The sequence below is a fragment of the Pavona decussata genome, unplaced genomic scaffold, assembly GCF_977016875.1.
Source record: "Pavona decussata unplaced genomic scaffold, jaPavDecu1.1 SCAFFOLD_386, whole genome shotgun sequence".
In the NCBI taxonomy this organism is placed as follows: domain Eukaryota; kingdom Metazoa; phylum Cnidaria; class Anthozoa; order Scleractinia; family Agariciidae; genus Pavona; species Pavona decussata.
This window is the reverse complement of record NW_028145758.1, coordinates 3,224,162-3,243,809: the sequence shown is the minus strand read 5'-3', so window position 1 is coordinate 3,243,809 and position 19,648 is coordinate 3,224,162. Positions and strand designations below refer to the sequence as shown.

Genomic DNA, 19,648 nt, shown 5'->3' with positions numbered 1-19,648 from the left:
TGTGCGTGCATGTAATGAATACGAGTCTGCATGTATTAAAGACTTTAATTTCCCGACGTTTTTTACAGTCATTAAAGCAGAATGATGTCCATGTAATGTACGGTTTTACTCAAGTCTTCTTTGTAAAAAAAAATAGTATAATTTTAACTTCCCCATTTTTTAGGCCTTATGCGCCTACTGGTGCGCGGAAAATTGATCGATGATGATGAATTTATGTAGGAAAATCTACCTACGCCGTACAGGAAATATTTCACAGCAGACAAAAGTCGGCGGCAAATGTGTTCTCTGGCCTTTGACTGGAATGATGATTAACCTCTCGGCAAGGAAAATCACATTTGTTTTAATTCCTACGGAACTTTCAATATTAATCAGGTTGTCTTTCTAAGTAAAAGAACTACCTTTTCTTAATCCTGTAATTTTTTTCCTGAAGAGTCTTAAACCGTGAAAAACTCGTTCGTGTATTTTATTTATTTATTATATTTTTTATTTTATTTATTTTTTTCTTTGGCACGACAAAAGGCTTACATCTCATTATCGATATTAAAATATTGATTGCGCGCGTCTGGTTCCACAGACTTTGCTTTCATTCTTACATTGTCGTCTCAGAGCTCAGAGAAACAAACTGAAAAAACAAAACGTTCAAAGAAGCAACTTTTAGAAAATCAGGAAAATCAAATTAGTGACAACCAGCGCTAAAGATAATATTCATGCTTTGGACGGCGCCCTTTGCAATAAAGAACTGACATGTAATGTCACTGCGATTCTTTCATTCACAACAGTAAAGGGTTCTTGAGCGATACTAAATAATACATGTACTGAGCTGCCATTATTGTTAACAGCTATTCTGAAACTGAACAAGCAAAAAGGAACCAAAAATCAAATTTTTTCTAATCAATTATTGACTAGAATGATGCTTTTTAATGTCGCGCAAATTCGTCAGCCTCGATGTGATACTTTTCCAAAAAAGCTCGAACGCCTTATTTGAATAGCGAAACTACACCATCGAAAGTACCGGCGCATGCACCTGCTGAATTTACGGTGAAAACTTGCTAGACGCAAACAGATGGCTAACATGGTAATCTGCATTTTCAATTTTACATTCGGAACGTGTGAGCAACAGTCGCAACGACACGCGAATCGCCGAAAGCTGGACAACAGTGCAGGCGCAAAAAAATCCAACTGGTTTATAGCCAACAATTTTACGTCGTTCGTACTAATTAACTGCAAAATGTATTTTCGAATCGAGCCCAATGAATAATCGCTTTCTTTGCAATAAACAATGAATGGTCTTAAACAATGCGCTGCACCTACGTAAAAAGCTTTTACGCAAATTTAAACAGTTGTGTACAATTCAATAATAAATATTTTGAAGTGATTGAGTATTCAGTTGACGGAGTCAGTGATTTTGGCGCCGCGTCATGAAACCACATCAAATTAAATTTGGTGAGCTGATATTTGTGGTCATTATCAAAAAAAAATTAGCTTCTAAGCTGTGTGCTGAAAAAAGAATTTTCAAGGGATCGCTGACTTCCAGAAAATAACTTGCGGCGAGCGTGGAATAGAACGGCGGCTTGAAAAGAAACTGCATCGCGGTAAAGTTTCGGAAGTAGTTATCGAAAATCACTCAGATATAAACACCGCTTTCATTTGAAATAATGATAGCTGCGCTTTCCTTTGTTGTTTTATTGGCAGTAGTTGAATAATATTTTTTTCTTTAGTGTGTTTTACTGCACTGCGATGTTAGAGCCATCGGAAAGAGGTTGAGAAGATTTCAGTCCACACAAAATGGAGGTCGACTTGAGGGACAAAAATGCATCTTTACAAAACAACTCTTCGTTAATGCCATCGAACAGCACGGCATCCCAGCCAGCGACAATAACAACAGTTCTGTTCTCCTTCATAATAGCGACTGGTTTTCCCGGCAACTTGCTGATCGTGATGGCCATTATTAGGCGGCAGCCGCTGCGGACACCTTGCTACTGTCTGATTCTAAGTATCGCCATAGCAGACCTGGGAATGGCGTTGATTGCAGCACCACAGCGAATCATGGAGAATTATATTGGTTGGCCTTTGGGCAAATTTCTCTGCAATTTTCTTGTTTCAATTCAAGAGCTCTTCGTAAGTGTTTCGGTTGTGACGCACACGACCATTGCGCTGGAAAGATATCGCGTTATTGTACAACCTTTCAAGAATCGAATGCGCTTAAAGACAGCCAAACTGATTGTCGCTGTAATCTGGCTGGCCTGTTACATTACTGCTGCCTTACCACAAGCTCTGATGTTAAGCCTCCAGTATCACAGCCTTGATGATAAACTGTACTGCACACCAGCATTCCCTTCTATAACTGTACGCCGCGTTTATGAAATTTACCTTGTAGCGGTCTTCATTGCTCTTCCCTTACTCATTCAAACGTGGTGCTATGTTAACATATTTATTGTTACAAGGAGCGAACTGCACTTCTCAACGAGAAGTGAAGAAAGGCGGGACTTCCTTGAACGAAACAAGAAGAAGATCCGTTTAGTTAAGGTCGTAGTTTTTCTTGTTGCAGTTTTTCAGTTTTGTTCCATTCCCCGCGGGGTTTTGATGCTTGTAAGAGAGTTCGGAGATCAGGAGGCTCTTGCAACAAGTCTTGCTTACTGGTATTCTGATATAATCTCTCTTTTTGTTTATTACATAAAGCACATGATAAATCCAATCATTTTATGGAGCACAAACGGTGAATTTCGCTTCTGCTGTCGATAGTTCGGTTTACTTAAAAATCAAGAGTGCTGCTCTCTATTACGGTAGGTTAACTTTAGTCCTAGTTAAGTATGAGCTAAACCAGAAAGGAAGACATGATTAAATGTTCTAATGCCTTTATTTTCGCAGGTTAAGCAACAAACGAGCGTAATTGGGTGGAGAATTTTTCGCAGGTAAAATTTCGCGCAGAAACATTCCAGATTGTTTAAAAGCTTTCAATTCAAACACTGTCTTGAAAGAGTTGCATCGTCGATAACACGGTCCAATGACAAAAGTAAGCATCTTGGCTGTTCACATGCATTTGCAAAGTTCTCCTAATTTTCTCGCATGAATTCTAATTAAACGCTTTCGCTTTTAAGGATTAACATTTCGCAGGTTTGATTTTTAGGAAGCCTGAAAGATGCTTCGAGAATAATTAATGGAAATAAAATAACACTCACGCTACACAAAGAAAGAATCAAAGGAGTATGTTTTTTTAGTCAGCTATAAGAGATTTTATGATTTATATTTCATCATTTGGGTGCAAGGCACGAAGCTAAGCCTTGGTTTAATTTAAATATAGAATTTATCCTTAGAAGATTGAAAATAAAATGCAAATTAGTCACTTCTTAATACGTTTGTTTTGTTTTTAAATGCATTAATTACAATGGGTGGTTGAATTGACAAATATAAAGCTTAAGCCAAGGACCAATCACTTTGAAAGAGTGATCCCTTTCCAAGCTAATTTAGTGGCTGAGGTCGGCTTAGACTTAGTTACACTGGGGTAAACATCATATTTTATTGGTTTGTTGATGATACTGAAATTTTTTTGATTACCATAAGGATTCAAAACACTGGAATTTGATTCTACGCCAATGACGATCGTCGAATACGACCGCACTCTTAGCTTTTCCCGCGCGGTGTGAATGACTGACAGTCAGCCCAAGTTCAGGTGGAGCGCTTTCTGTTAACAGCCTAACTAAACACAAACACGATCTAGAATAAAATTTTGGCTATTTTTCAGAGGCTGCTTTTATTTAAGTACACCACTTTTGCCAATCAGTGATCATGAAATGATGAACGAATGATTAGTGTAAGCACTATCGGCTGGGCATAAATTATCGACATCGTATTAATGGAAAATAAAACGCGATGTGTTTGACCAATTTTTGTTGAGGATAAAGGAAAATTAACAGCTTAATTTTAATAATATTTTCCTTTAAAAATAAAAACAGGATATTGAGAATACGAATCAAGAGATATTGAACTCAGATTTGAGACAATTTTACAGGGCCCTGAGATACTGCGGTGATGTTTAAAGGGGCTATGTCAGCTGGGGCACATGCGCAGTAAAGTGCGGGTGAGACTAATTTGCATACAACTCGTCGCGGTATTTTTTGCTTTTTCATCATTGCAAAAGCTTTCAAAAATATTGCAACAAACAGCTTCTTTAATCACTCAAGAAAGTTTGTAAACAAAAAATTCGGGTAAGTTTCGGAAGATGAACGCGATTCAAACAGATTAAAACAACTGCCGTTCCTGGACTCTACGAATCTATTTGAAAAAGTTGAGCCAACGATTCCAAAGTGCTTCTCATCAACGCGCGCATGCGCCTGGGCTGGCATAGCCCCTTTAAGTTAAAAATTAGAAATAACTAAATCTCTATGCTGGGCCTCCGCTCCAAAGATTGAATTCAAGTCGATATGATAAAAAAAGCCTTCGACTAGAACTATACAGAACTAATTTTCTTGGGGTGAGTGGCAGAGAGTGTACGTGAGTCTGGTTCGCCGAGGTGACTTTTCAGTGTCATTTGACAGACTTCAGTTGAGAAATGACTCGATTGGCGAGAAGAGGGTTCGAGCTTCAGTAGACCTGTACCTTTTTAAGGGCTGGGAACATTGTTCTGTACATGTTGGTCCTTCAGTTAGTCCTCTCGACCAACCATGTAACACGTTGCAAACTGCTCAAGCTTGCGTAGTCCCTGTACGGCTTAAGAATCAATGGAAGCACTGTTTAGTAACTTTTCCAAAATTCACAGGAGGAACTTGGAAAAATTGGCCAACTTTTTCAACTTGCAATCCGTTTCCATCCTGGCCATCCATCGACAAAAATGATTAATACTAGTTTCTGTGCCCTAGTAGGGTTATTTTTAACAAAATTGAACCATTATTTTAATGTTCCCATCGATACAAATATGTTTTTTCTCTATTCAAAAGAACACTAAAATAGGTAACAGTGCCTCTTTAACAATTTGTTTTCGTATGTACCTCCGCGGGCAGGAGCCAAAGGAGAAACTCACTAGGAGCTAAAATTTAAATATCTACAACTCATTAAGGGTTTAGCACCATTCTTTAACAACAGATCTAGAATGTCTTCTGTGCCACAGTAAGTTATTTCCGAAATGACGCTTTTTCGTCATTATCATGACTAACACGAGCAATAGTGTCTTAATTACTTCAAAAGTGGGGTAATTAATTAAAAGAATAAATTAATCGATTGTAGGCTGGGTACGGTAATTAACACGCATAGAGAAGGGATTAACAAGGAATTTGTTGTGGAATCTGTTTAAAAAAAAACGGACTCAATGAACGAAACGTGAGTCTAAACTAATATTTACAACCCGCAATAACATGTTTGTAAAATGTAATTATTATTAAGTTACACAGTCGGCCTCGATTAGCTCTACTGTATGCGGACTGTGTATTCTTGTAATCAATATAAAAATATGAATATTAAATAAACTTGTAGTTGTATAAGTTCGTAAAGTTGTATAACGGAAACTCAATCAAACGACAATTAAGGCGTTACTGGTAGTTCAGCGAGTTTCTCACAATTATTAATGACAAAAATGTCGACGTAAATAAACATATACAGATTTCCTTCGTATTGTTCATAAACGATCGTATGTTTAATACTCTTATGTTAGTCGTGTACATGTGTGTCATGTGACCGGTGTGTTACTCAAATTTTACTCGTATGAGTCTGTATGTTGCTCTTATGTATTCGTATCTTACTCGTATGTATTCGTGGGTTACTCGTAAGTATCCGTATGTTACTCGTATGCATCCGTTTGTTACTCGTAAGTGTCTGGTCTGTATATGCTCGTATGAATTCGTGGGTTACTCGTAAGTATCCGTATGTTACTCGTATGCACCCGTTTGTTACTCGTAAGTGTCTGGTCTGTATATGCTCGTATGTATTCGTGGGTTACTCGTAAGTATCCGTATGTTACTCGTATTCATCCGTTTGTTACTCGGAAGTGTCTCGTATGTATTCGTGTGTTTCTCGTATGTTAACCGTAGTGCTCGAGTTCTCGAGATCGTTCATGGGGCCCCTAACGTACTGATGTGTTCCACTGCTACAAAAGCTGCATGCGCAAAAATTTCTATAGGCTAAAATTTGAAGTTAATTTGCTCTTGGTTTGACTGCCAAGATTTCATTTTCGCCAATTTATACCGTAGTTGTTACCTGCCTTGACTTGCCGCGCATTTCAGCACCAAGTTTCTTAAAACGACTTCTGAAATCAGTGCTACTTGAAAATATAATCAGCGGATTAAGTACGTGTTTGATGTAATACAGGATTAACGCAGCCATATCTATGTAGATGAAAGCCGAACTCGATGAGAAATCCCCAAATTCGTTCATAATCATTAATATCCCTCGAGGAATGTAACACACTTGAAAAACCACAACGAGTGTAATAAGCATTTTAACAAGGTTGCTTTTTCGCTTGGTGCGCGCCAAATCGAAGGACCTATTAACACGTTCGTGAGTCACTTCACTGTGTGGCGGATATCCTTCAAGATTTAAATCTGTGATTGGATTTTTTTCGCGTCGTTCTTTGCTTCGAATTCGAAAGCGATGAAAAACATCCATACTGACCACCTTGTTCATGCAACAATAAGCCCAGGTTTGGACAGCTACCGGTAAAATGATGAATAAAACCACAAGGCAGATTACATACACTCGGCGAAAAGTCGTTGATGGAAAACTAATCGTGCAAAAGACCTGGCTGTTCTGTTCCTCCGTGCGTGAAATGATCGCGATAGGCAAGGCTGCTGTGAAGTAACAGCCAAACCAGCTGACACATATTACAGCTTTAGTAACTGAAACTGAAATCTTGTTCATCATGGACTTGACAATCGCTCTGTACCTTTCTAAAGCTATTGTGGTATGCGTCACAACAGATACGCAGACGAAAACATCTTGTAGCGGCGCAAGAAACTTGCACATGAAATCACCGAAAGGCCAATGGTAGTGAATTTCCAAGATTCGCAACGGAGCCGCAATAACAGCGACTGCTAAATCGGCGATTGCTATGTTCATAACCAGTAAATTGCAAGGTGTTTTCATTTCTTTCCAGCGAAGAACGGTTATTATGATGAATGAGTTACCAATTAATCCAGCAAGAAATATACCGCTGTAGAGAAGAGTTGCAACGACAACAAACGCCTCTCCTGGTGGCCACATTTTCGATTTCAATTGACTTAGACCCGCAAACAATTTGTTTTCGCACTGGCCGGCAAATCTTCCAAACAAACCACAAACCCTAAATTCAAAACACAAGATTGAAGGTTCACACAAATCATGCAGAGTGGTGAATTTCATTGGTTTAGAGTTTTTGCAAAGTGTAATTAACCTTCAAAGGGTTTTGTGAGAAGTAATCTTAATTAATCTAGCCCCATATTGTCGTTGAAGAACAAGGAAGGTTTATACCGTTGATTCTAGACAAACTGACTCCAACCAATTAAAACAGAAAGCGTCATTGGTGTGAAATGGCACCTTTAAAATTACCTTAACCAAATTAACGTTATCATCCTAACAGTAAATGGTTCGTACAAGTGGCGTCAAGCCTCGTGCCAGTTAGCAAGCTATCAACATGAACAACGAAAGGTGAAAACCGCCGAAAGCCTAAAGCTTAAAGCTCGAGAATGGAATGTCAAGTGCGCTGAGAAATTCTTCCTTATTTTAAATTGCCTGCTCGTTACTCCAAACAATCAAAAGTTTATTTTGCCGATAAGATATAATTTATTACAAAACTAATTGCAAGCTCAGTGGTAAGCAGAAACAAGCTGCTCAAGACTGGACAAGAAAACAAACGAGCGAAAAGTGTGAGATGTGATAAACGATGCGACCTGATGGAATTATGGGATGATCTAGTTAGTATTGTTTTTGTTTTTCCTTTTTCTCCAGGAGGAATATGTAAATTGTAAACCCCAAAAACCGCACGCGCAGGTCAAAAGCTTCCCAGATGGAAAGCTGGTTGGTATTATTGTTCATGGTTTATCCCTTTTACCAGACAACGTTTTTTCTTTTCTTTTTTTTTTTCAGGGGCACCCAAAGGATCGTTTCAGTAAATTATCTGTTCGAAATGCCCTTAATCCCCTACAATCTTCTTAAAGGAATTTTCACCTCGAACGTTCGTGATATGGGAAATTTAAGGCCTAGTCATTTTTTCGGATTGATAAAAATGTCGTTTCGGATACCGAAAAAAGGTCAGCTAAGATTTTCGGAAAGGAAATAAGACTTAAGGTTTTCGGAAAATGGACAAAAATGCCCTAGTAATTTCGAAAAGACTCAAGTTCCCCTAGAATGACCGAACAGATAAAAATATTATAGCGCGGCCTGAAATGAGCCTACAGAGATTTAAAGGCTCTCCAGATAGCCTAAAATAGCGTTACAAAGGATCTGAGAGAAAACTGTTGTTGGGTGCCCCTGTTTTTTGTTTTTTTTCAATCGATTGTTTTTATAAACCGGAGCAATGCATAATGGAATTACAGAGTTTGATTTGCTTTGCGGCCATTGGATATCAGCTGTTATGGTCGAGAAATAATGGCCATTAAATCGTCTTCAGGTCTTTGTGCAAAATGAAATCAGTTGTTTTCATGATAGCTGATAATTATTCCACCCGCGCTTGTTGATATGGGATGATTATAACTTGAGCCAACTCGGCGCCCTATTATAATATCATCTCATATCAAACGCGCATTCGTGAAATACAACTTTTTATTATACAATTACTACAAATGGACTATATAAAGGTTAAATCATCGCTATATGGGTTATATATAGGTTACATCATCGTCAACATCATCATTACCATCTTAGAGCGGTTTTCAATTGAGTATTGTAAAACCAAAACCAAAATAATTTTTCTGGCCAATCACAACAGGTGTAAACAACACAATCAGCCAATCAGAATTCGAAGAAAATCCGTATACATGTAACCTGCGTCAAGCGCGGGCAACCGCGAGCGGCCAAGCACGATTGGTTTTGGTTTGGCTTCCAATTGGTTGAGAAAATGGCGCGAACTTTGCCAACCAATCATAGAGTCTAGTAAAGCAAAACCAAAGTAAAGGCGAAATTACTTTTGACACTCAATTGAAAACCGCTCTAAGCCGCAGTTATTGATTCAGTGTAACGTTCTCACCGGTTTATCTTGTCTTCTTGAAGCACAAGCAGCTAAAAAAATTAACAATAATAAAATTATTCTAAAGATCTCCAGACAAAAAAAAAAGAGAGAAAAGTATAGTTATTAATTTTCAAATATCGAGTAAGGAAATAGTTATCATGGGTTAATGACGCACAGACTGAGACAAATATGAACTAACTTTCCTGACAACAGTCTTGTTGCCATACGATATCAGGAATGCCGTTTGTATTTAAATTCACCTTTTTACCACCTTAATAACTACAAGGGTCTTTCTTCTATTTAATTTAGTATTGATCTTCGTTGGTGAATCAGTTTCCGCACAGAATAGCTAGAGGACGATTGGTAAGTCTAGCCTGTAAGTCTAGACTATAACTCTTATGCCCCCGATTCATTCTCCTTCGACTTCCATAAGTATTTCAATGCTTGTTCTGGGCATTGCAAGACGATAACTGTCAATGTTACTGTTACTTCACGTTTATCTTCAGGCGCCTACAGTCTGCAATTTCCAAAAAGAATTCCTTGCCGATAAACACCTGGAGGGAACATGAAAACGCGTACATGAAGGTAGAAGCTGAAATCTCTCTTATCTATAAGATTTAGACACAAGTCAGGCAAGTCCGAGTTTCTTCACGAAGAAACAGACCTTTGGACCCGACATTTCTACTGACCAGTGCCATTCCAAGCTCAAGGTAAATACTGCATTGTGTCATGGGTAATTTACTTACAAGACGGCGAATGGACAAAAGAGAGAAAACAGACTTGACAACGGTGGAGTTGAATGAGCTTCAACCATCAATTCCGTCAGTCGCCATTTTTTCCCTTTCCGGGATCGGGAAAGGAAATAGGTTTTTGTGGGAGAACCCATCCTAAACTGAATACTTCTTAGGTGTAAATAAACCTCATCCCCAGCAATCTCATTCCCTCCCGGCCTCAGTTAATTGCTAATCAACCTGTTCTCCGAAATTGAAGAAAACCGGAACGAGTCATGTTTGAGTTCATGTTTGAGCTCTTAATACGACGCCTGCATGACTGCCTGAAAATAACTTCGCGTTTACTTTGGTTTTGCTTTACTAGACCCTATGATTGGTTGGCAAATTTCGCACCATTTTCTCAACCAATAGGAAGCCAAATCAAAAACAATCGTGCTTGGTCGCTCGCGTTTTCCCGCGCTTGACTCAGGTTACATGTATACGTATTTGCTTCGTGTTCTGATTGGCTCGTTGTGCTGTTTACATCTGTTGTGATTGGCCAGAGAAATTACTTTGGTTTTGGCAATTGCTCTGATGGTAATGATGATGTTGACGGTAATGACTGATAAATTTTGAGAAACCGCGAGAGAAGTCTCACTCCTATCAGAGGTGATAAAATAGAAACCATAACGTCATCACCTAGCATTGTGAAGAAGCAGTTATCTATTATTAGATTAATGACGCAGAGACAGAATGCTTTTCTAGCAACAGTTTGGTTGTCATACGAATATCTAAAATTAAACTTGGTTGCCTATTTCTCAGTCGCCGTTTTAGAATCAGTCCTTCTTCGGTGATTTAAATTTTGATCTCGGGAAATAGCAAGTGTTTGGAGGTAGAACTAGTAGATGTCAGTTACGTTTTAACGATTATTCCTTCCATTTCAACACAAACAAGTTCAGACATCTCTAAGCATTACAAGACAATAGCTGTATATATTTTGGTTAAGTTTGAAAATATAAAATCTTAGTGTCTCACGGTCTATTTTAGTTGCACCATTGATAAGGCACAGGGACTTTTGTTACCCAGCGTGCTGTTCGAACGCTCAAAGTGTCCATGGCGTTCCTGCCGCGGTTCTTTAGAAATGTCAGAAGCGAGCTGACTTGAAAGAAAATCTTTCTAGAAAACGTGATACGGCCTCAATTGAGTCGAAGTTGCGCGGGCAGGATAGGTATACATCTCTACTTTGCCTTTATGAAGGAATTGGGACACTAGGGATGATTTCACCGAATTATTCCGTTTCGTGCTTCGGGCATGGCTGCAATAGTGTTCGGCCTTCCGTTTCACTTAGCAGTGGAAACCCGAATGATGTTAACTCGCCGAAATCGCTTTGAATCGGCTTGTAAAGCTGGTAAATGACAAAACAATGTTAGGTTCTACCATTTTACACAAATCCGTTGTATCCCCATACAAATCTTTATAATTCAATGGTTCTCTGATATTGAGCTTGGGCTGCCTGCGGTGAGATGCAAATTTAGACGCTGTTCAGTCGCGGCAAGTAGTTGCCTCAAGCGTCTTCTAAAACATATGCCTCAAAATTTTATAATATTACCACAGCAAAATAACATATCAAGTTCTAATTTGTTTAACAAGGGTTATTCTGAAAACTAAGCCAATTTTATCGGTAAAAGCCGATGAAAAAGGCACGAGTCAGACGTGTTTGTCAGTTGTGTATGCTATCGGTTGATTGACAACTGAAGGCGAGAATGGCCTGGCCAGGCCCCTTTTATACCGGAAATTCCGGTTTAATGAGGAAAAACAATTGCTCTGCACGTGCGGCGTTTTTAATTTTGATACATTTCTTTGCCGTCCGGCTCTTCAAAACAACGGGAGAAATTAGGGGTTTGAGCAGACGACAATAACCGCGCTAATCAGCTCGTGAACGTCTCCATCGAAATTATATTGTTAGAGAAAAAGTTCTGAATATATGGCCAAGAAAAAAATTCAGGCACTTATCTACACATTATAAAGTTACCAAAACAGGAAAAACTCCACAGACCATATAGACACTTTAACAGTTATGTACTGTGTTATCGAGATTTCTCTTACTTGCAACAACGAAAGTAAAATGCAGAGCAGCGAAAACGCATATGTTCGGAATATGCGTTTGGAAACCCTGCATTGAGTGCCCCAAGTTCGTTTCCAGGGTCTTTCTTCTCCACCTGAGAACGAGGTTGTGAGTGCCCGAGAACTGGGCCACATGGCGCTACTGCAATCAATTAGACCCTGTCGAGGTCCGTCAGAACCGCTGTTTTAATTGATCCAAGTAAATTTACGACAAAACAATTTTCACAAATGCGCGCCCCTTAAACTCTATAAAATGCCAGTTTGTGTGCATTCTTTGCTTTCAGTAGACGCAAGTCATATTGTACAAAGTTGGTTTACCGAGTTGTTAAGTAGATTACGTTGAAATCAAGAAGGCTACACGCAAAACAAATTAAATTTACCCATGTCGGAATATACACTTTAAGTGTGTGCAGAAAATCTTAAAATGACGAATTGCCTTAAAAAATGAAAAATCCAATATCCCATCCTGAATTTATTGAATTTAGCTTTGGTTCATAAACACTTCAAAAATCTTTTCTTTACACGAGAGGCAAATGCACGATCCGTGACCTTAACTAGAAGCCATGCGTCCTCGGAGCAAGGAATTGAAACTCGGCGAACGACTCAAGAAGTAACACTTTTGTCAGTAAAGTTTGGTTGCCTTAAAAACACGTTGAACCGAACTATGAGATGCGTGCATGAGCTAATAGAAAAAATATATTTTTTATTTAATCAGTGTTTTGTGCAAACAAAATTAGCCTTTCCCTTCATCATGATTCAATTCCTATTCCTTTGTCAAAACTTGCAATTACATAACGAAAGAAATTTTAAAAAGAAGTACATCAATGCCTGATTTTATTAGTTCTAGATGTCCAGAGCCTTATCACGACTTGGATCAGTCCTTGTATCTCGGATAAAAGCGTTGTTCTCTTTCCAGTTTCAGGTAAAAACAAAAAAACTGCTCGATATTTACGTTGTACAAGATTTTAGTATGTAAAAAAGCTAAGGAAATTTTAATAACGAGGAATATCTAAGACCCCCATCTAAGCTCCGTAGCGCAGTACCACTCAGTTCACAACCATACATAACATACGAGAAAAAAATCTACACGTCCGAGGGCAGACGGCATTTCGGCTCTTAGTTTTACAATTAAGCGCAGAGAAAAGGTGAGTAATATACAGTAAGGACTGGAAAAAGCGAGTGCTCTCACAGGCTAAAGCCGGGTATCCTGCTAAGTTAAACCAAATCACTGCATCCTATTCTGATTCAAATTTGCAAACGTCAATATTTTTTTCTCTAGCTTTTGTTAGTGTTATAAGCCTTTTTGAAATATTTTTTGTCAAAAAATGCCTCGAAAGTTTCTCTATTTTTAAGACACATGAAAAAATACGACCAGCGTAGATTCATACGCTATGTTGTCATTCAATTTTGTCATCATTTCTCAATGCCGAAAATAAGTCCACCGAAAAATAAACTACGCAAATCTTGCTCCGCAAACTTCCTTCGATCCGAACAAAAACCTAGGGCCATGGAGTGTTGTGGTTAGCTTTAGATTGTTAGAGTGTACTTCGAGCAGTTTTTTAAAGCTGTTTTTGATATTAATAGTGGTGCTATGCGCTGGAACAATTTGAACAAAAAGGTTAAGAGAGTTTTCCATTAGTGAAAACTGGCTGGCCAGAACGGTCAGTTCGTAAACTTAGCTAGTACGCCATTTTTAACGTCGAGATCTACAAATTCGTCGAAACTGCATAATCAGAGAAATGTAGGTAATTTTCCGATTACTAGTTCGGATGCTCAATCGTTGAGCTACAAGAGACTCGTGGGAACTAAGGTCATTAAACTAGGTTCAAAGGACAAACATCCTGCATACTGCTAGGATTGGAATGTCATGTGTGGCGTATGCGCGTTGGAATAAATAGTATGGTATATTTTAAGCCTGGTAAATGAATGAGAATAATGCAATTTTTTTCAGTGAGGAAATCCGAGTGCTCATATGGGGTGTCGAACTATGACCTTCCGATTACTAGTTCGGATGCTCTACCATGGAGCTACAGGAGACTCATGGGAGCTAGGGCCATCAAACTAGGTTAATGGAACTAATTACAGGGTCAGTTCCGCCGGGAGACAGCCTACCCATCTGATACAGGGCTAGCTTTACCTAAAACTAATCCAAGTTTTGTAGTATGATTAACTCTATTGTAGTGGTCTATCCTTTGTAGTGTAATTGAATGTCCTCCAATTTAAACGTGCTTGCATAATTTGCAATATTTGGCCCTGTCTGTTCTGGTCATTTGTAAATGCCCCACATGGAACTAGCTTTTAGTTGTTTGTGACTACCATTTTAAAACGAAGTTGTATGTGTGTATGTTTTTATGTTTATTGCCAACCCTATCCCATTTTGAAACTCAAAATACCGGCTTCCATTCAGATAAGGTGCCCATCCCCTAAAACTGGAAAAGCTGTTTAAAATCCCTTGTATTAATGCAAACAAACAACAACAACAACAAAAGCGTTTATTTAGACACGATAAAAATATGTTACAGCAAATTGCTGATGGGGTCGTAATTAAAATATTATACACAAACAAATATGGATAATTAAGCCCAAGCCTAAAGCGTTTACGGTAATCACGTGATACGCAGTATAATCTGATAATTAGCCTTGATTTGAATAAGCAAGTGCACGTGATTGGCTCCCCATGCCGGTGTTGTTTGTTAATAGTAGTCTGCTGTTATCCAATTAACACACTCTTTTTTAAGTGCGTATTTTCTGAAGTAAAGCTAATTTGGTGAGCTCCAGTCTTTCAAGTGTTTCTTTGCCACTGTCACGTATATTGGTTTATTCATGCACCTTACCAACTGTCATTGACCAAGATACCGGACACAATGAACAAGGGACAGATATAGACATACCCATCAGCAAAATAACGTCCTGATATAATAAATTAAATACGGAAAGACTTGTCATTTACAGCAGGAAACAAGACAAATAAGGATAAAGTCTTGTCGCTATTAATAATTCCGGTACCCATCACAGACAGAGCCTTAAGGGCGCACATATGGATGCAGCTTTAAAAGAAACCATAGCAGACTATATTCTACCAGAAAGCTTATTAAATGTCAACGTTGGCCAAAGTATAATCGCGGAAAATTTGTCTGTGGCAAAAAACATGAGTCAAAGACAAAACGCGATGTGTCATTCAGAAATGAAAATTATGTTTGGCTGCTTTGTTTAACCAATTCTTAGCACGTTACGAGCAGGTAGTGGGAGGACAACTTCACCTCAAATCGGATTTAGTTAATGACCTATAAAGTTAGTCAGTAGTGTCGTCTAAAACAGAGAGTACAAAAGATTTTTTCTGAATACCGCTTTATTACACGATCACCTTCCCGTTATTTTTTATGTTATGAAAGTTGAAGGGAAAGCGAAAATTAATGGCGAGCTATCATATGTACCTTAACTAAATAGCATTTGTTAATCTTACTTCGACAACGCCTCCGCTGTTGTTTAGACTAGCTGATCAGAAACAAGGCTGCTTCTGATAATATGAGGCATTTATGATTTTGGCGTGAAAACGAACATGACAAGTGGAGACAAACATGGATGGTAAACCTTATACTCCTTCATATTTGTGATATTTGCACAGCTTTTACATGTTGTACTTAAGAAAGATGCTAATTCTAAACTTTTCAATTGAAAATTTTTCCAAAGCCTCCACCCACATGGCATTTATAATACAAGATAGTGCATAAAAGATCTGTTGACTGAGACAGAAAAAAAAATCGATACAACTCCCTCTCATTTTCAACACGATCCCTTCGTTTTTTACATAATAAAAAGGATTGAAATTTGCGAAGAATAACCAGGTTTCGCCCCCCAGTTATTAATATGAGGGCGGAAGAAGACCCTAGAACTCAAATACAAGCTTGTGAATATATATGTATATATATTTTGTTTTGCGGTGAACTTGTCAGGCAAAAGGGACAATATGGCTACTGAAAAATTGATGTGCTTACGGGAAAAAAAAATCCCAATTTCCCTTGAATGCAATCCTCACGCGTAATGTGCGTTTTTGCATACGTCTGTATCCGTTACCGTTTATGGTTCGTTTCGACGCCGCTTTTTTTCTGGGAACAAATGTCAATGCGGATCAAGATTTTAGTTTTGGGGATCCTACACAGTCAAAAATTGACAAAAGTTACGAAATTGGGCAATCGCTTCGCATGAAAATGAAACAGCATTACGATGTCTGCAGATCCTTTCTTCTAAAGGACATTAAATTGCATCTTTTTTTATACGCCTTCGGCCGCTTTTACGAAAAAAAAAACAACTTAAGGAAATAATCGCAGTATTTTCTTATCCAACTCAGTATCTTTTTCCCTGGGGGTTTCTTTGAAATGGTGGACATCAATGAACGCTAGACTGTTCTCGAATGAGATACGAAACAAAATTAATTTTCACGGTTATTGCTTGTTTGCAAGGGGAGGCGGATCATTAATAAAGCGTCTGTCTCAGTCTTTCAGTTTAAGTTTCTGTTTACCTTAACTTTGTCAAAGTTTTACAGGAAATCTGATTGTAAAAAGCCAAACATCCTCACTGAGACAAAAATCCATTAACGAATAGCTTTTATTTTGGGGAAAGGTTTTTGTCAGTTGTACTAATCGAACTTGAGAATTTTATAAAGAAATTATCCTGCATTAGATGGGTGATCTTCAAAGTGTCAAACATATTCTTATTGTTTGAATGTTAAGTATTGGTCCAAGAACCATTTTTTTTGTTGAAAGAATCGAATACTACTTATACGAGTTGATATAATTATCATATCAAAAGAAACAAGTTGAAACGACTTGCTATTTTACCGTGTGCATGGGGTGTCAAACATAGTGCAGATTGGGCTACGAAACGAAGCAAGAAAAATTGGTGAGTTCATTAGCAGGAACAGTCAGTTTATTTTAGTGGAAAAAAAGACACGATTAAAAAAACCAGGAATTAGTAAATATTAAATTAAACGTTGCGCCAGGTAAGTTAGCGTGAACAAAGAGTTTTGTGGTTAGCTGACTTTAATTTCTTTATCTTTGTTCTCGACAGGCTTGTATATTAGTCGAAAACTAATATCTTGTGTGGGCAGGCAGGTGGTTATATACAGCTGAGCCGCACGGGACTTGTCTTTGCCGTTAACAAGCGAGAAGAGTTTTCAGTTGACGACACGGTTATCAAAATTAAGAACAAGAAATAACTTGAAAAAAAAAACGCCAGTTAAACGTCACTGGAAAACAACTAAAATGGCGGAAGATAACTTCACGAGCGCTCAAAACACCACCAGCGAAAGGTCAAGCTATGCGATCCTCGCCCCTCCATTATTTTCCATGATTATAATCATCGGATTGATCGGAAACACGCTTCTTATTTACACGGTGATTCGTTGGAGGGAGATGAGAACACCTTGTAACTATCTTATCGTCAACAATGCTGTTGCAGACCTTGGTGTGGTGATCATAGCCTCGCCACTGAGAATTGTCGAAGTTTACCATGGATGGGTACTTGGAGAACCTACCTGCCGAATCGTAGCACCGACACAAGACGTTTTTGTTGTCGTGTCGGTAATAACATACACGTTAATCGCTTGGGAGAGATACAGGGCTGTAATCACACCATTTAAACCCAAACTGACTTTACGGAGCATTGTAATCGCCGCAATCCTTATCTGGGTACTTGCCTATCTCAGCACAGGGTTACCAATTGCCTTGCACCTAAGTGTGGTCAAAATCGGGAATAAATCTTGGTGTATTGCCTCGTTTGCGTCAGACATTTCACGGCAGATGTACGAGTTATATTTAGTTGTATTTTACCTAGTTTTGCCCCTTACTTTCCAAACGCTGGTTTATTCTCGGTTAGTGCACCGACTTACGCGCAAGGATCCCATGGAGAGGTCGTTGAGTGACTCAAAGAGTTCTCGAACGAGGCGGGTCAAGAAGCGAAGATTGGTTCGCGCAACAATTATCCTGGTTACCTTTTTCCAGATTTGCTACATTCCGCGGATGGTGATTATGTTGCTTTATGAATTCGCACGCGATTTTACCAACAATACCTACTTCAAATACGTGGACCTTGTTTTGTTGGCTCTATTTTATGTCAAACATGTTGTTAATCCGATAGTACTGTTTATTATCGGAAGCGATTTTCGTAAGCGCTTCCCTTGCGGAGTGCGCAAGTTTGGGAGTATCTTTCCCTTGAAAGGTTTCTCGTCTCGTAGATCGACACAAGACAGTAAATTACTTAATATATATGGCAAGAATGGCGAAGAGCGTGAAATAATCCATAAGGAAAGTGCGCTTTGAGGATAAGGTTTTGTAGACATTATCATGATCCGCTATCAGTGAAAGAGTCCGTATTTTGCGTTAGTACACCTTAAAAACGCGCGCGATCCATTTGCTACATGACGCTAGAACTTTGCTCACGAGGCGCCCCTCAGTTCTGCAATTCGTGGCTCCCTCGGTAAATTAGGATTTTAAAACAAGCGCGTTCTAGATTTTTAAAATGAGTTACTTTAATGCCTGAGTTTAGTTTACATTTGTTACTTAGTTTTAGTGACATTTTCTTGGCGTAAGATTAGCTTTGCTGAATGATAGTTTACTCAGTCTCAAATACAACTGAAACATGAATTGTGAGAACTTTCAGTTTAAATGACAATAAAAAGACAAAGGTGTTTCCTTTGCCGTGCATTTGCATGTACTGATTAACCATCGCTAAATAAATTTTAGTTATCATTGTACTACTGGGATTTTTTGTGCGTGAGCTACATACAGTTTACTCGATTAACCGCCCATCTTCGAATAAGCGCCCACTCTGAAAGCCCAAAAACGTAATAAGCGACCACCTCAACCCCCGTCCCTGCGTCACAACAAGTACATTTCTGTGCTAGCCCAGCGTGAAGTAAGAGGAGCGTCAGTTGTGTTCCAACATTGGTTTTAGATCAGCGGTAGTCAATGAACTTTTTTATTGTTTATGGCTTGTTCATGTTAGCTTTTGCACTTTGTTCTGTCTTTTTGAAGCGAAATAAACTTGTTTTCCATCGTTTAGTTATTCTCTAAAAATGTCCTCGCTTGCTGAAAATGTTGGAAAAATAATATGCGCACACCCTCATGTGCTAAAACAGAATATATTCTCTCGTCCTTTGTTTTACATGTAAATCAATACAAACTGAACTTTTTATCGCCTTTTTCAAATTAATCCTTCTGGCCAAAGTTAATCAAAGGCAATGACAGACTTCTTTGTTATATGTTCTAGTTAGCACTTTTGGCCTTAACCATGCATTGCAGCAAATGACCAATAGAAACATTCCTGTTAAGATATTATGCCGTGTCGGTGTGAACGTAAAACAAAGGATTGTGCACGGTCGCGGCCCTTCCAACATAATTTGCACTGCGGCACCATGCAACATTGTTATCAACTTTGAAGATGGCAAGGTTTCCGGTAACCACTTCCTCCATTAACTAAGTCGGAGATATTTAATAGTAAAAATCAATATGGTTCATTTGGCTTGAAGGCTTCCCCACTGACAGCATTGATGGCAGGATGTTGAATGAGTTTGTTCTGCCAAGTTAATAATGTATAGGACCGCCTCGGTAAACAATTAAGTCTTTTATTTGAATTCGAAGGTTAAACATTTGTCCAATTTTCTTATCGATAAATCAAACGAAATATT

General features: G+C 38.5%; 2 protein-coding genes across 2 annotated transcripts; both read left to right on the top strand.

Moving 5' to 3' along the window:
- Positions 1-1,405: 1,405 nt before the first annotated feature.
- LOC146451705 (neuropeptide FF receptor 2-like) lies at positions 1,406-3,345 on the top strand. Its single transcript, XM_085098930.1, has 2 exons — positions 1,406-1,592; positions 1,719-3,345. Exon 2 carries the CDS (start codon positions 1,786-1,788, stop codon positions 2,740-2,742), a length of 957 nt encoding a protein of 318 aa, XP_084955056.1. The 5' UTR covers positions 1,406-1,592; positions 1,719-1,785; the 3' UTR covers positions 2,743-3,345.
- Positions 3,346-13,383: 10,038 nt separating this feature from the next.
- On the top strand, positions 13,384-18,715 carry LOC146451704 (neuropeptide FF receptor 1-like). The gene is made up of 2 exons (XM_085098806.1): positions 13,384-16,863; positions 17,032-18,715. The coding sequence occupies exon 2, from the start codon at positions 17,226-17,228 to the stop codon at positions 18,279-18,281; it is 1,056 nt and encodes a 351-aa protein (XP_084954932.1). The 5' UTR covers positions 13,384-16,863; positions 17,032-17,225; the 3' UTR covers positions 18,282-18,715.
- Positions 18,716-19,648: the final 933 nt, after the last annotated feature.